This window comes from Miscanthus floridulus, chromosome 14, assembly GCF_019320115.1.
Source record: "Miscanthus floridulus cultivar M001 chromosome 14, ASM1932011v1, whole genome shotgun sequence".
Lineage (NCBI taxonomy): Eukaryota > Viridiplantae > Streptophyta > Magnoliopsida > Poales > Poaceae > Miscanthus > Miscanthus floridulus.
The window spans coordinates 42,107,949-42,123,764 of record NC_089593.1 but is presented as its reverse complement, the minus strand read 5'-3'; the positions used below and the strand labels follow the sequence as shown (position 1 = coordinate 42,123,764).

General features: G+C 41.5%; 1 protein-coding gene and 1 pseudogene across 6 annotated transcripts; one reads left to right on the top strand and one right to left on the bottom strand.

Annotated features, from left to right (window-relative positions):
* The first annotated feature begins 248 nt into the window (after window positions 1-248).
* LOC136504337 (probable GPI-anchored adhesin-like protein PGA55) lies at window positions 249-9,427 on the top strand. 6 transcript variants are annotated; one of them, XM_066499227.1, is made up of 8 exons: window positions 249-616; window positions 1,468-1,546; window positions 2,537-2,821; window positions 2,913-3,018; window positions 3,964-4,087; window positions 4,180-4,914; window positions 5,279-7,205; window positions 8,657-9,427. In XM_066499227.1, exons 3-8 carry the CDS (start codon window positions 2,620-2,622, stop codon window positions 9,082-9,084), a joined length of 3,522 nt encoding a protein of 1,173 aa, XP_066355324.1. In that variant the 5' UTR covers window positions 249-616; window positions 1,468-1,546; window positions 2,537-2,619; the 3' UTR covers window positions 9,085-9,427. The 6 variants fall into 6 exon arrangements, with proteins under 6 accessions (XP_066355324.1, XP_066355327.1, XP_066355326.1 ...); XM_066499230.1 differs by lacking the exon at window positions 1,468-1,546 and having other exon boundaries at window positions 2,537-2,812; XM_066499229.1 differs by lacking the exon at window positions 1,468-1,546 and having other exon boundaries at window positions 8,660-9,427.
* Window positions 9,428-10,505: 1,078 nt separating this feature from the next.
* LOC136504548 (autophagy-related protein 101-like) lies at window positions 10,506-14,775 on the bottom strand (annotated as a pseudogene).
* Between the last annotated feature and the right edge of the window lie 1,041 nt (window positions 14,776-15,816).

Here is a 15,816-nt window from a genome sequence, read left to right as displayed (position 1 = left end):
AGTGCCAAAAAGAAAGCCAAGTCATTTCTTCACACGAATTAATTGATACTGGCTATGCCAAATTTGCTGGCCGTCCAACCAAGCAGAGTGAGGGAACCCACCCACATTGTAATTCTTAATCTCTTCCAGGGACAAATCCGTAATTTAAACGCCTGCCCGCACTATACCATGCCACCTCACCCCTAATCCTCAACTAATCATCTTTCCCCTTTCTTTAACTCCAAATAAACCAAAAAGGAAATAACGCCAACGAAAATAGAAAAAACAAAAGCCACTTCTTCCCCAGTCCACCGCTTCCCCTCTCTGCTCCTCCAGCGAAGCGCACGCACGACGCGCGCAGGCAGCAAGGCAACCGAGCTCCTTTGCTTCTACCCGTGGCAACGCCCCAGGCGCGCGCGACGCGTCGAGCCCCGGAGGCCGAGGCCGAGGGCGAGCGCGAGTGCGGAAGCGGAGGAGAGGAGCGCGCCCGCGGCACGGCTGGGACCCCCCACCACGCTCGGGTCCGAAGCCGGATCTGCCTCGGGGCTCGCGCCCGCGGCGGGAGATCGGGGGCGCGGGGGCCGGTGCGGCTGGTGTAGCGAACTGCCGGCGGACGGAAGGTGGCGGTGGAATGCGGGTGGGTGGTCTGTTTTTCATTTTAATGAGGTGGAATGCGGCTTCCCGAGCTCCTTCCTGTTTTTCATTTTATAATGTGGTGAATGATTTTGTTGTTAATTTTGTGTGGGTGGCCTGGGAGGGGAAATGTGGAGCATGGGATTTGGGTCTTCGCCAAATTAGCGCCATTTTGGATGAATTTTGGGGGTTGGTATTCGTGTACTGCTAGCTTCGGGGTCCAATTCGTTGCTCTCAGTTTTCGAAACAGATGTTTGGCGCAGGATTTGCTAGTTTATGGCTCTGGGAGCACGTTGCTTGCTGGTGTTCCTTGGGAAACTAGTAGAATTGAGCGCGTGTTGTGTTGCTCTGGTGTCTAGATTCGGTTTTGAACTAGAAACACAGGCGTCGCGCCTCCAGCCCACTTATGTGCTGGTTGCCCTCTTTGCTGCTGCCAGCGATGACTAATCCACTAAAATTGGTCATCTGGGCCACTGTATTTTCTTAGGCTTCCAATAATGTATTTGGTGCATTTTTTCCTGAGTCAGGCCACTGTGAGACCATGAACCTTGACTGCATAAGCTCCCTGATGCTATGATAACCTGCCTGGCCTAAGCCCTAGCTGCCAGCCTGCCACCAAGCGCTGCAGTGTGCAGTTCCTCTTAGATCTCAGGTTGTCGGCCGTAGAATTCAAGCGTGGTGAGTAGCACCAATGTGCCATATCTAGTGTTATAATGTGATACCATGTTCTCTCTCAAGTGAATAAGTTCGTCTATCATGTTTGCGTTAATGGTAAAACAATTTAGTAAGTATCTTGAAGTACCTCAGCTTCCATCTTAAATGAGGAGTTCTAATGTTACGAGGACGACTGGATAGGCTGGCCGATGCAGCCGTGCAGGCGCTATAGCTCATTCCAGAAGCCTTAGCATTGGATGGACAGCTCGATCTCACACTGGTAAGCATCCGATGGCCAGAGAACTATGGGTTCTGTGGCCCAATCATTGCCCGGTTCTTCGTGCAGGTTTTGATATGTAGAAATTGGTTGCTCAATCGCCACCGATCTCATGCGTTCTTTCTTTTACTCTTGGGTTGCTTCAATTCTGCTCCCCTTATGTTGCTTTGCTATTGGGGAGCTGTATTTTGTGATGTGACTGATGCAAGTTTATCTTTGGGGTGGCAAATAGAGATGTTGCAAGGTCGAGTTTGGGCTCAATTTGTGCTGTCCGATTTGTCGCTAGGTCTAATTTCGATTTGTTATCATGCTGATTTATCCGAAATGTTATTCCCTCCAAATTGCCTGAATGCCTGGTGATTTAGCTCTAACACGGGATGAGGTGAGCGTGCTTGATAGTTCAATTGAATATGAACTTTTAGGTTTTCTAGAGATATTTTTGTTGTCCATAAGTGACTTTGGGAACTTTCCAATCAATTGGTTGATTGTTGCTGACTCTTTTGAAGACTTACTATTTGACTTTTTTTATGCAATATTTCATTTGATGCAATAAGATGTGCAGTGGATTGTAAAATAGCAAATTCAGACGCCTGGAATACTTCATTGCGTTAGCAAATTCTGCTAGTTGGTACGTGTTTTCATCCAGATGTGATGGATTTGGCAGTTTCCGTACTTCAAGTGGTAGAAATAATGGTAGCTTCAACTTTGTGCCTTTCCGTGGCCTTCTTTTGTTGGTGTATTTTCTTTTATTACTTTCTATGAATGTATTGGTATGATTACTCTGTGGGTGCAATTGGGTGGGCTATTTCTGATGGTGGCATGATGGATTGGTTATTTTTTTTGTAATGCATGATGAGAGTGATGCTGTATTTCTTTTCATATATTTGCCATTTTCATACCTTATCCTTTGTTTTTCTACACATTTAAAAGTTATGATAAGTTGGTGCAATTTGGACCTGTTCAGTTCTTTATTAACACTACCATATATTGTAGGCCATGATATATGTTCCGGATGGAATCTGACTGCATTCTACTGTCTCTGAAAGAAGGGTACCAGGCTTAAGAGGCCAGGAAAAATGCCACCGTCACCCTCACTGAGGAGATCAAGGTCTCCTGCACGGGAGACTTATCACAAGAGGACCAACAGTTTTGGAAATGTGCTTCCTGTGAAATCAAAGGATGACGAACTCGCTTTGTTCTCTGATATGCAGAAAATTGAGACGGAGAACTTCTTACTGGAACCGTCAGAGGATTTTGATGACTCAATCGGTAATGCTTGTAAATTTCATCTTCGTCCCTCTTTATACAGTCCCATAGTGTTTTTTTTTTGTTACTTACCATTTTTAAGTTATTTCTTTCCATCCATCAGCAAAATTGAGCTATTTCCCGGAAGTAAAACTTGGTGTTAACATTCCTGCCCATGGAGAAAGCCATGATTTGCTTAATGCGGACGGTGATAAAAATGATTATGAGTGGTATGCAAACTTGATTGTACATTTTATATGTCTTGTTTGAAATGGTAGATAGTTGCTGTAGCCTTGATTTGCTTACCTTATGAAGCACCTGCCTTGCATCGTACATTGTAATGTAACGTTTGCTTTGTTGATATTTAAATATTATGGATTGAGTTCTTGTTTCCTTCATGAGTGGTGCTTGTTTTTGTTTAACTTGTTTAGCATGTTGCATGGTCAGTTCTTACAAATCTGGTAATTCTGTGTAGATTTTCGTCTGAATTTCGGCCACAACTTGTAAGGTTGTTGCTTCGTTAAAAAAGAGCTCACGTGGACACGTGGTTATTCTGTAGTCCTGTTTCAATCCTATTTTACATTGAAAGGAACAGCATCGAATCTTCAAATATTTATAAAAATATTCACATTGTTATCTTGTATTTCTGTTTCTTATCACTAAGCACTCTTGATGACTGCCAGTTAAGACTAGGATTTTTAATGCTGTTCAATCTTGATATGAAGTGATTCCATATTATGATAGTATGAGTTAGCCAATAATCCTTTCGTAAGCATTACATTTGATGTTCTGACGTTCTTAGTTCATAACAGCTAGAATGTTTTCATCGCTTAAAACATGGAATATCATTGAAAAAAATGCCAAATGCACCTTTCATGTTTGAAGAATGTTAAAAATGATATGGTGACCTACTGGCTACTTTTGTTGTACGGATGGTATGAATGTATGATGCTAACCATTAATTCACTCTTGTTATTGGAGGATCATTGCTCAGAAGAATTATTAGTAGCATAACTCTATGTCTAAATGGCTATTTGATTTATCTTACAGAAAAAAATAAATGTAATTGGTGGTTCTGAACTTAATAATACTTCCTATGCTTGCACTTCTATGTAAGTGTTTATATCTTGGTGCCGGGTAATGACTTGATCTCCATTAAATTTTCCAATTATCAGGTTATTAACTCCTCCAGAAACTCCACTTTTTCGATCTTTGGATGACGAAGAAAACCAATCCATCACTCAGGTTTCTAGGGGCAGAGCTCAGAGCAAGCCTATACAAATTTCAAGATCATCCATGGTGAGTGCTTATGTCCAGACGGGTTTATTCCAAGAACTATATTAGTTTGCATCCATTACGTATCAAATATATTGTGTTCTATTCATATACAGATGGATAATAGTCAAAGAGCTAGTAGAAGCAGTGCAAGCCCAAGTAGGCTTAGCCCATCGCCACGCTCTATGGGAAGGACAAGATCATCTAGTTCAGCTTCTCGCTCTAGCCCACCACTTGCTGTTCAATCACAAACGCCATCACGAAGATCGTCAACCCCTCCGATTGCTAAGACATTAACACCTCCTCAAAGGTCTCCAAGTCCTGTCTCAAGAAGGATGAGTACTGGTTCAAGTGGTCTAACTTTGAATGGAACAAGAGGAGCTTCACCAGTGAAACCTAATCGCAGATCTTCTTCACCAAAGCTGCATGGATGGCAATCAAATGTTCCTGGTTTCCCTTTTGATGCGCCTTCAAACCTTCGCACATCTCTAACTGATCGTCCAGTATGCCGGTCAAGGGGTGGATCACCTTCATCTTTTAGTGGACTAGAAAATGGTTCAAGAGGTAGAAGACAGTCAATGTCTCCCACTCCATCTAGAAGAGCCAATTCGTCTCACAGCATTGAACGGGACCGAATGAGCTCATACAGCAAAGCTTCTGCAACATCATCTGGTGAGGATGATCTGGATTCTATGCAGTCTGTACCAATTAGCTACTCCAGTAGCCCAGTTGTGAAAAAGAGCTTGGTTGTGATGAAAACCAGAACCATTGCATCATCAAAGAATCTGTCCAAAAATTTCACACCTAGTTCTGTCCCGAAGCGGTCATTTGACTCTGCACTTTGGTTGATGGTAAGCATTTCTCTGCTTTTTATGTTATAATAATAGAATATTTTCCCATGTCTTGCAAGCATCTCTTGTATTGTGTAATTAGCAGTTGATTTGGTAGATTGACACTTAGCATACATTAATTTTCTCGTGTTGATCTTGGTCAATTGGTGCATTTTTTCTACTCAAGATACTAGTTGGCGCCTTATGCAAATGATTCATTTCTTACTGCTACTGAGAACTATTTTTATATAGCACATTGTTGTATAGTTTTATTTGAACAATGTTGTGGGCGTACTTTTTCAGCAAATGAAGACCATACTTCTGTTTATTGTAGATTTTCTAAAGCCGAAACATGAAACTAAGATGTGATGGTCTTTCTTCCCAGGATCACCGCAAAGCTCCACAAGATAGGTTCCGACCACTTCTATCAGGTGCCCCTGCCAGCACATTTGGGGCTGGGAATGGAATTGATGTGCACAAACCTATGTTCTCACACAATTCCTCTTTGACAACTAGCAGAAATGCAAGCTCTTACCATGGTGCCACTTTTGGCTCTTATACGCCTGGCAGCCAAGAGCAACGTGATTTAGTTGGTGAATGGGAAGAAGATGATAGTTCTCGGGGTCATGAGGATATATTTATGTTTGATAAATTGGATGAGCTAAATGAAGAAGACATTCATTACAAGAGCACGGAATCTACGGATAATTCACTGGTCATAGTAAAACATCTAGTAAGTGGAAGACAGGACTTGGAAGGAAGCAGAAGACCTAATCAGTCCTTATGCCATTCTACTGATAGTTCTCAGGTTGGCAATAGTAAAATTGCTACTTGCTCTAGATGTGGGAAGTTATTTGATGCGATGGATGTGGATGAAGAGGGTGTCTATTGTGATGTATGTGCTTCAAAGGTTGGGAATATCTTCACCGGTTCTACTGTACAAACTATTGGAGAAGAAAACCAGCAATATGATAAAACTGCAAAATTGAAACCTTGCATCGCATCTGATCCTCCCATACCCACAGATTGTATAGGCTATAGCAAAGAAGTATCTCTTGATCATCAACTAGTGAACAGTGAATCTTACACTGATTGCCTGGATCAGGCCCCTCCAATTCACTCAATGGGGCACACACCTCAGGAAATGCTACTGGGGCAGGTGGAAAAGATAGACGCAGAGCATAGAAAGAAACATGTTGGGGACTCATTAGGAAATACAAACGATATTTCCTTTCATCGATCTAGTGTGACTGAATGTGAAGAAACAAAACCAACATACCTTTTCATCAGAGACCAAATGGATAACCATAATCATGGATTGTCCCAATGTAATGAAACTGTCTCTGAAACTATGACCAGTGACAATTCTCCTCAATTGGGATCAACTACATATCAAAACCCTAAACTTGAAACTACTGAGGGTACTGGGATATCAGTATTGTTAGTCCCTAAGTCAAACAGCAATAAATGGCCTGTTGTAGAAGGGAGGGCCCTGGCTGCTACAAGTATTCTCTGTTCAGAACCCTATTATGCAAGAGATGGTGTCAGTATGATGAAGCGTAGCTTTGGACTGGACAGCTCTTCAGCTGCTTCTTCCAGTGATCTTGGGTCTTCGAGGCAATCAACCATATGTTTTGAGCGCCTTAGGAGTGGTAAGAGGGGTGACTTTGAGAAGTCTCAGATGAGCAGTACTATGAGTCGTCAAAGCATTGCTTCTGTGTCAGATATGTCAATTTGTAGCTCTTCAGCTTCACTTTGCCCTCAGAGTGATGCAGTAGGAGGTTCCTGTTTCCCAATTGACACTTTGGAAAGCAGCACTTCAAGAACATTGATCTCTTCTGAAGAAAATGATGCTTTTTGTAAGGATGCTTTGCCAAGTGCTATGGAATATTCGTCGTCTTCACAGGTTATTGCCGATGATGACAGTCCCGTTGACTTGAAAAGTGAGGTAGGAGATACAACAGTTGAGAATCATAGTGCTGGCAGAATGGCTGACATGGATCATACCAGTACAAATGTGTATTCTTTAGATACTGAAATGCCAAGTGATACCCGAGAGTCATCAGGCCCAGAGGAAAGTTGCATGCCTGAAACTGAAGAGGATACTTATGCCATCAGTCAGTGCAATAAAGGTAGTGCTCCCGAACATTCAAGTGATGAGAACAACTTTGATGATATTCAAATGCAGTCCGAAATAGTTCAGGGTTCAGCTGAGGAAAACAGATTGGATGATTGTTACATGTCTGCCATCTCCGAGGAGGACGTGTTGATTTCTGGACAAGAAGCTGACATAAGGAAACTTCCCAATGATGGTACGGATTTCTGTATTCTTTTTTTCACCTACAAGAGTTATGAGTTGTGCCTATCTCAAAGCTCATGTATATATGTTACTTGCTTGAGCCATGCATTGGTCCTCTATTTGTCTTGCCTGGTATATAGTTTTTCTGGTCCGGAATTAGCTGTTGTATGTATATAACAGATCTTTTGTGACATGATTTATTCTTTGGACCAAATAAAAGAAAATCCAGGGTGGACATGGGTCTGTTTGGTTCATGTCCTTCAGTGCCGAGCTAAATTTTGTCGCTGCCTAGGTTATCTGGCTAGCATTTTTTTTCTCGAACACACAGGAGAGTTGCGTATCATTGCATTAAAAGAAGAGAGTTACAACACATCCAAGCATCCCTAAAAAAACATTTGGTTTAGGGTCCAGTTTGTCCGAGCCAAGGAAATTATGGCCACGCCGTGTAGAATAAGCAGCAAGCCGCAGAAGATTCCAGGGCAGCTGATTTTTGTGCCACATTTTGGCTTGGCGACACTGTTAAGCACAAGCTGAAGTGTCAGCTGGCTGCTGGTTCCAAAAATTGCGTTGATTGCTGCATTATCAATGTTCAGATCACAATATTTGCTAAACCAAGTATCTGATTGCAAATCTTTTTGAAGTATTTTGTATTGTATTCCGTATAATTAATCTGATAAAATAAGACCAATTTTCCCTATAGTTGATTAAAAAATACTTATGACATAGGCCCCACATGTGATGTTCTTGATTTGACAAGAAAATTAGGCTACTTTGGCTTGGCCATGAAACAAACATATCATTTTTTGCCAAAATTTTGCACTGTCCAACTTTGTCCACTTCCAATATTTGGTCAGGCCACTCGGGATGTGCAACCAAACATGCCTATAATTCTATGATTAAGCAGTCAGTCCAATTAGGTGTGTTAATTATTTGAAGGGGCCATGCATAAAAATACCTTTGATGTGTGAAATTTACAAGAGGGGTGGGTAATTTCCAAGTGTTTGGTTTCAAAGAACATCTTCATGATTGTTTAATAAACCATTCTACTCCCTCCATTTCAAATTATAAGACGTTTTGGCTTTTCTACGTACATAGATTTGCTATGCACTTAGATACACACTATATCTAGATACATAGTTAAAACAATGTATCTAGAAAAACCAAAACGTCTTATAATTTGGAACGGAGAGAATACTGTTCTTGTGCACACTGCAGCATAGTAAAAATTTGCAGGGCTTTTTTGGTTGATTTATCATATTAAATTGCTAGCCCTGATGTATCTTCAAAGATATGCATGCCTTCTATTTTCTTCTCATAATCAATGAAATTATTTGTATCCTTTGATGAATATAGGTGAATATATAAGTATTTGATACTTATTTGCAGTAGGGGTTCCACCCTTCCTGCTCCTCTTAAAAAAAGAATATATAAGTATTTGACACAATATTTTTCTCTGAATTGTAGAAGAATTTTGTGCGGAAGTAGAAGGATCAAGGAAACAAATCCAGAGATGCTTCACATTGGAAGAGGCTGCTGATACAATTCTCTTCTGTAGTTCTATTGTCCATGACCTTGCATACAAGGCTGCGACTATTGCATTGGAAAACAGGAAGGAATCAGAGTTTGTCGACTCTATTCGCCCAACTGTTACAATAGTCGGAGGATCTTTTCCTAAGGAAGAGAGTTTACCAAAGCTGCCTCACAGACGAACTCCAAATCGTAAGGTCAAAAGGAAAAGATTGGAAGGTGAAACAACTACAACGGAAACTACAGAGAAAGATGCTGTTGTGAAAGACTCCCCCCCTGTATGTTCTGCATCGGGTATTGCAAGGAATTCAGATAATATGAAACCTCCAAAGCTGGAGTCCAAGTGCAACTGTATAATCATGTAAGTAACTCGGTCACATCCAGATCGAAGGAGATTTGGGATATTGATTGGGACAAAAATCGATGCATGCTGGTTTCATGTTACATGCAACTTGAAGAACGCCTACCTGCTTGGTTTAACCCGTTGTCAGCAACGATGGAGTTCGACACAGTGGATCTTCCACTAGATTATTTTACAAAGGTGCATTTGCTGTGTTTTAGGTGACAGAATGCACTGCGAGCTATTCTTTTGTAAAGTCTTTTCTTCTCCTCTGCTGTGGAAATTTTCTGCTTTTGGTGAGTTCCATTGCGTTTGTCCAAAGTGTGAAAGACTACTAGAGTTGTTGTGCTGATAGCCTATTTACTTGCAACGCACGTGGCTGCTTGTGAAAATGATGGTCGTATACTCCTATGCACACGGCCTGGATCTCAGTTTCTGCATTCCGCGATGCATCTCTTCATTCTGGCCTGTGGGTGTTGGTTCTTTTGCCCCACACCATATATGGTGGCGTTCTCAGCCCTCCAAGTTCTTTCTTTGAGATCTTTACCTGGACTGAAAGTAATGGCTTTATTTTTTATGCCACCTAACATACAAAAGGGCGTCGATTGATATCTGTACATGGCTTAGCCTGACGCCCTGACCTGAACATAGAAAATCTGTTGACATTAATTTACTCGTTGAATCTGAGAATTGGGGAGTCCATTCATATTGGTAATTTTACTATAGAGATTCTTGGAGCGTAGGATTGTATTGGAGAAATTCCATTAAATTAGATTTATTCCTTTCCCCCAGCCTTTAAGGATTTGTTGTAAGTCCATCTCTAACAAGGTACCCTCATATCTAGCTGTGGACCTTTGGTAATCAGGTGTATTCACTCCGTTCCCAAAAGAATATATTTCTCACCTTTTTAAACAGTCAAACAATATTAAGTTACTAAAATCTATAAAAAAACATTAATATTTATGATATCAATTAAGTACCATTGATCCAAGTGTTTGACTTAGCAATATATGCACAATACAAGTATGCCTTGCATTCATTCTCTACCCATGAGCTCCACAGGTGCCTTAGAATATTATGTGAAGGCTAAGCATCATGGCCTTGGTGAGTTTCATACACCACCAAGAGACTTGCCATCTAAAGAACTTAAGCATGATTCTTTCAAAACTTACTCAAAACCCCCGGAAGGTTTGATCAAACTAAGGTGGGAGAATGAGCACTCTGTCTAGCTGTTCTGCCTTCCAACTTCTCATAACAAGGTGGAAGCTATAAGCCCCATGATGACTAAGGTAATATGAGTGAGTTTTCAATTACCAAACCAGCTGGTGAACTATTGGAAGCCCTAAGCTCCCAATAGCGTATATAATTTTATAATAAATAACTATCATTAAATTTAATCATGAAATATATTTTTATATAATAAACATATTTGGAGGCATAAATATCGATATTGTTTTTATGAACTTAATCAAACTTAAGAACATTCGACTGATGAGCAATATCCCAACACAGTATTTACAAGCCTGATGAGCAGGGTACACCATTATGTACACAGAACTAGGTTTTCCCTAAGCCAGATGAGCAGGGTACACCCTTATGTACACGGAATAGTGTGCTGGCGTCTTCAGCTAAAGTGAGTACGGGTGCCCGCTATTCAGCACTCTGGGAATGACATCCGTGTTCCATCCAAATACAGAATCCGAGCTGTCAACACGTCCAAGGAAAAGGGGTCACCTGGAGATCGAGATATATGTAGAGAATCTTAACAAAAAATTGTTTCGGCTAACTAAGGATGGGCCTTATCACAGACCGACCAATATCAAATATAGGACTCACCTTGGGATCATGATCTCATGATTGAAAATTCTGTCAGGGATGGCAGGAATGTGGTCCTTTTTCTCATTGGCGAAGTTTATGATCTGGAATAGGCGAATAGCACTTCATTAATCAACGACTCCAATGCAGCACGCCTTGTGCTGGTCTCCTCCAGGGCATTCGCTAGGAGCATATTGTACAAAATGTTACTGCTACATTTAATATGTTTATGACAGCCTCACGAAGGCCAGGAAACTTTAGTTAACTAAATTACCTCCGATGTTTGTCAGCCCTTTGGAGCTGTCTGACTTGCTGTACCTTTTTGGGCTCATGACATGCAAATTGATGAACCATTGCTCCCAATAAATGCGCTCTGTTTTGTTGACAAACCAACCTGGGTGTCTGTTTCTCGTCGAAGGAGAGGCATATCTGAGATATTCAGTTCAGCCACTAATCTTAATCAGAAGAAAGATAACATAGTTCGGCAGTAACAGAAGTAAACTGCATTATAATATTAAAATGGCTAATTGTTGTAGTTCAGACCTGGCTTCTGCGATTTGGGTGTCTCCACCCAAGCAGTGAACTGGTCTATCTTTTCATCAACTTCCTTTCCTAGTTCCAGTAGACCACATTGTACCTAAACACATGAAAACATCGAAGTAAGCAGTGGCAAAGAAAATGCAAATGAAAGAAAGTTATTAGACTGCAACAAGCAAGGTAATCATATTTGGACAATACATCTGTCATCGTGGTTAAGTTGGAAACTGATACAGAGAAAGCAACTTGCTGAAACGCTTGTTGAAATGCTATACAGTGTATCTATCTATCTATAATATAAAAGAGCGAAAAAAAATGAAAATACATCTTACCCAAAAGTTTTTTACCCACTCTATATTAGAACCCTCGGGTCAATTGTATCTCTAAATCTAAAGGTGCAAACTAATCTGTCAGTGGGCCATCAGCGCTCTAACATTCACCATTGAGTCTTATGCGTTCCTGCAGCCCTCCCCAGACCGTCTTTTTTCACCGAATAATTTTTTACCCACCTGCGTACACACAACGCCCCCTCCCATGCGCTTCTCTCCCTCCCAAGATGTAAATCATGGTTATGCATCATTCCTTCTAGAGAACTCTTCTATCTACTGCCTCTTCACTTCCTTCCCCTTGTGCTCGCTAACGCTAGGGTTCCGTGCCCGCAGCGATGGAGGATGGACCAGCGTGTACCAAAGGGCGCGGGAGAGAGAGCAGCGCCGCCTGCTTGAGTAATCTTTGGATTTCTAACACACAAAACATGAGTTGCTGCCCACAGCACATATTAATCTGTTGATCACTTTTCTCTGTTGATTCTAAACTTCACAACTACACATTAAAATCAGTTAACTCCTTTTGATTCCGGTCTACCGAAAAGGAGATCTCAATTAGACCTGACAATGGATTTGGATCATCCAAAATCTAAATGGATTCAACCCACTTTGGATTTAATTGGCTGGATGTTGTTTGGACCTGGACAGTCTTTCCATGAGATCCAAACGCATTGGATTGGTTTGGATAGAAAGAGCTGGATATCATGGACCTCTCCCCTCTCCTCCCGGTGCCTCTGCCAGGTGGGCGGCAGCACCTCCACCGTGGCATCTCCAGCTTCCAGCAGTTGCTCGTGGCGTCGTCTTCCTCCAGCTGTTCCTGCTACTGCGGCGATGCCTGCCGCCTAATAAGTGCGTGGTGATATGCTTCTCCAGCTTGCCAGATCACGTCTGCGTACCTTGGCCGCCTTTGCCGCGTACAGCGTCGACGCGCTCCGGCTTAAATCATCGTTGGCTCGTGGCCCCGGGTGCTGTTGGCCTCTGCTTGTGCAGCGAGGATCGCCTGGGACTGGAACACCACCTGGTTAGGCTGCACGAGCACCATGGCGGGCACGTCCATGATGGCGTCCCATTGCTTCTCTGCCTCCGTCCCTGGAGATGTTGAACAAAGGTCGGTGACGCCGGCAAGCTGGAACAGGCTGCTGGAACGGTAAGTACCTCGGGGACGGAAGTATTTGGACGATTGGATTCGATTTGGATTGACGGGTACTGAACTGGATTTTCTGTGCATGACAACGGTTTGGATTGGATGCATGCCTCACTAGTTGGATTCCTTTTGAACTGGGTTGATTGGATGCAGATGCTAATCCACTTCCAGGTCTAATCTCAATATTAGTAACAGTAATACTGAACCATGGCTAATGGCTAACCGCTAGACAGTCGTATAATATGTGAAATGCCAGTAAACACTCTAGTCACAGATTTGGGTTCCAGACATGTTCTTAAATAATCCTGGGTCACATCTTCTTGTAAGTTACTAACTTTAGAACACTCAATTATTGGGTCTTTGGAAAAGTTGTCACTGAGGAATATAGGTTACATTTTCTCTTGAAACAAAATCTGGCTTTAGAACCATGTATTGTGAATATAAGTAGTGGTGAAAATTGCAGTTGGGAGTCTGTGAAAAGCGAAAGCATCAATAATTTTCAAATGAAAGTAGTAAATATATAAATATAATTACTTAAAGCACAACACCGTATGCCTTGACCATGGAAACAAACCCAGATCTTAATGCAGGGAAATACTCACATAAGTGATCTCAAGGAAATCACAGTCAACATCTTTGGGGCGAACCAGGCTAAGGGTTCTATGGAAGAATATGGTGTGCAAAATGCCTGCAGCATAGTTCATATTTACCATATCCATTAGCAGGTGCTATGTAGTATAAAAGAACACAGAGAAATACTCCAATTTCTTATTACTAATAGAAGGACCTGAAGTTAAGAGAGATAAGGATCCCCAGAGAAATCTCATGAAGTCATCTAAGTGATGAGTGCACTTACTAATAATCAGGGCAAGTATAAAGTTTAACTATCTGTAGAATGGAAGGAACTCAAGCACATAGAAAAAGGTTAAGAACTCACAGCAGCAAGGACTCTGGAACCAAGATAAGCACAACAAAGTAGTGAAAAATACACAGCATAGTGTCGTGTCGTATGATAATATGATCTGCTGCAGAGAGTAACTCCACTATTAGCCCAATTTTTTGTTAAGCTTCCAGTGCCATACATACATACAGCATTTAAGTTTCCCCATGGGGGAAACCTAGGTGACATCCACTAGTAAACCATCATCATGATTTCAATGCAACATGAAATTACTCTATTCCAAAATATTGGAACCATAACAACAAAGAAGCATGTGAATGAATACAGTACATTAGAAGCATGTGAATGAATACAGTACATTAGGGTTTCCGTGTCGTGTAAATAGAGAGCAATTTGTTGAGGTAATAAAAGACCCCTTTCAACGAAGATAGAGAGATGACAAGGAATGCGAAAAACTAAGATCAGAGCACTCACATCGCAGCGCATCCCTGATCTCCGTCGGTTCCAGCTCCTGCGGCCCAAACAACCAGGAAAAAATAAAAGAAAACGAATTCGTCAAGATAAGCGACGAGAAAGCAAGCAAAGAACCGTGGTGAAACCGAGGCAGGGCTTAGGATCGGTATCGAACCAGCTCCTTAAGCTGACAGGTCTCGCAGTTCATCTCCGCTCGCCGCTGCGGATCAGGGCAGAAAAATCAATCCAAGCAAGCAAGCCAGGCTTCCTCACCAACAGGTGAAGCAATCGGTCAGAACCGGATGGATCTGCGATTCCAATGGTTGGAGTAGGGGGGAGAGGAGCGGAAGAAGTCGAGGGTTGTGAGAGCCGAGAGAGGAAGTGGAGGAGGCGTGCTTCAGTTCAAAGTTTCATTCAGATGTGTCCATCGGGAGAAATTTTGATATTTAATCCTACGCGCGTTCTCAAGATTTGACATATAACCTTGCACCTACAAATTCTTTTGAAATTTAGAATTTCAAAGGATTTCTCTGTTTTATTAATCACTATTTAGTACGCCGGAAAAGATGATAGTACCTCTCTCTCTATTCAAGTGGCCTATACACATGCCCAACCTTGGTTGCATTTGTTCGCGCGTTTTTTTTTTCCGAGATCGTTCTCAGCCATTCCATTCTCCATCCCTATAGTTCCCGTACTCCCCAAGAATAAAATTTTTGCACAGGTCTAATATTTTGGTCAAAATAAATGTGATAAATTATAATAAAATTTCAGCAAAGACAATAAAAACAGCCATACAATTTAGTAAATATTACGTGCACGTCAATAGTTCAACCATCTAGCCAATTTGATAAGAGTACATGTTCACGTAGTTCACATAAGATCGCATAGAGAGTAGAATCATCCAGCCAATTTAAGTCTACAAGTTCACATACACAAAAGATGGCTGAGAATCTAAACAAACAAAAGCTCATGACATTGGTGTAAGATTATTCAAACATCCATGTTCTTCTCCTTCTTTGGAGTGAGTTTTTTCTTGAGATCTAGCCTCTTCCTTGACTCTTCCTTCGAGTGGTCATAGTATTATTTGATCCTTCTCCAGTTTGACCGAATATCATGGGTAAATAGAATGGTTCAGTACATGGCCTAAGATAAGCACGTACAAAGTGAATCATTTTTTTTACTTTCTTGTCACTGCTGAGACTTGTAGTGAGCTGATTTGTCCCTCTAGGTTCCACCATTGTTAATTACAATTGGCTATAAAATAAGGTAAATATTTAGCCCAAAAAAAGACTAGTGTTTGAAATTCCAAGTTAAGGTTCAGTTACCTTTTCGTAACAGAACCAGGACTATTATTCACTGAATTTTCTGGCACATGAACCTTGCCTTTTGGATGGACTAGGAGCTACATCATCTTTGGTACAACCAGTAGGCCTACCTGCCTTCCCTTTCTTAGCCCGACTTTTTCTTTAAATATAAAATTGAGATGAGTACAAAATATGAAGCAAATATGTGTTAGTTCAAAAAAGGCATAAGCATTTACCTCTTCTTTGTTCCATTGAAAGGGCACTTTGGGGATGTAGA

Bases quoted from the DNA above. Each gene is read 5' to 3' on its own strand.
- LOC136504337 (XM_066499226.1), top strand. From the start codon at position 2,620: ATGCCACCGTCACCCTCACTGAGGAGATCAAGGTCTCCTGCACGGGAG. The intron at 3,019-3,963 runs GTATGCAAACTT...TCCAATTATCAG, and splicing joins GATAAAAATGATTATGAGTG to GTTATTAACTCCTCCAGAAA. The intron at 4,915-5,278 runs GTAAGCATTTCT...CTTTCTTCCCAG, and splicing joins ACTCTGCACTTTGGTTGATG to GATCACCGCAAAGCTCCACA.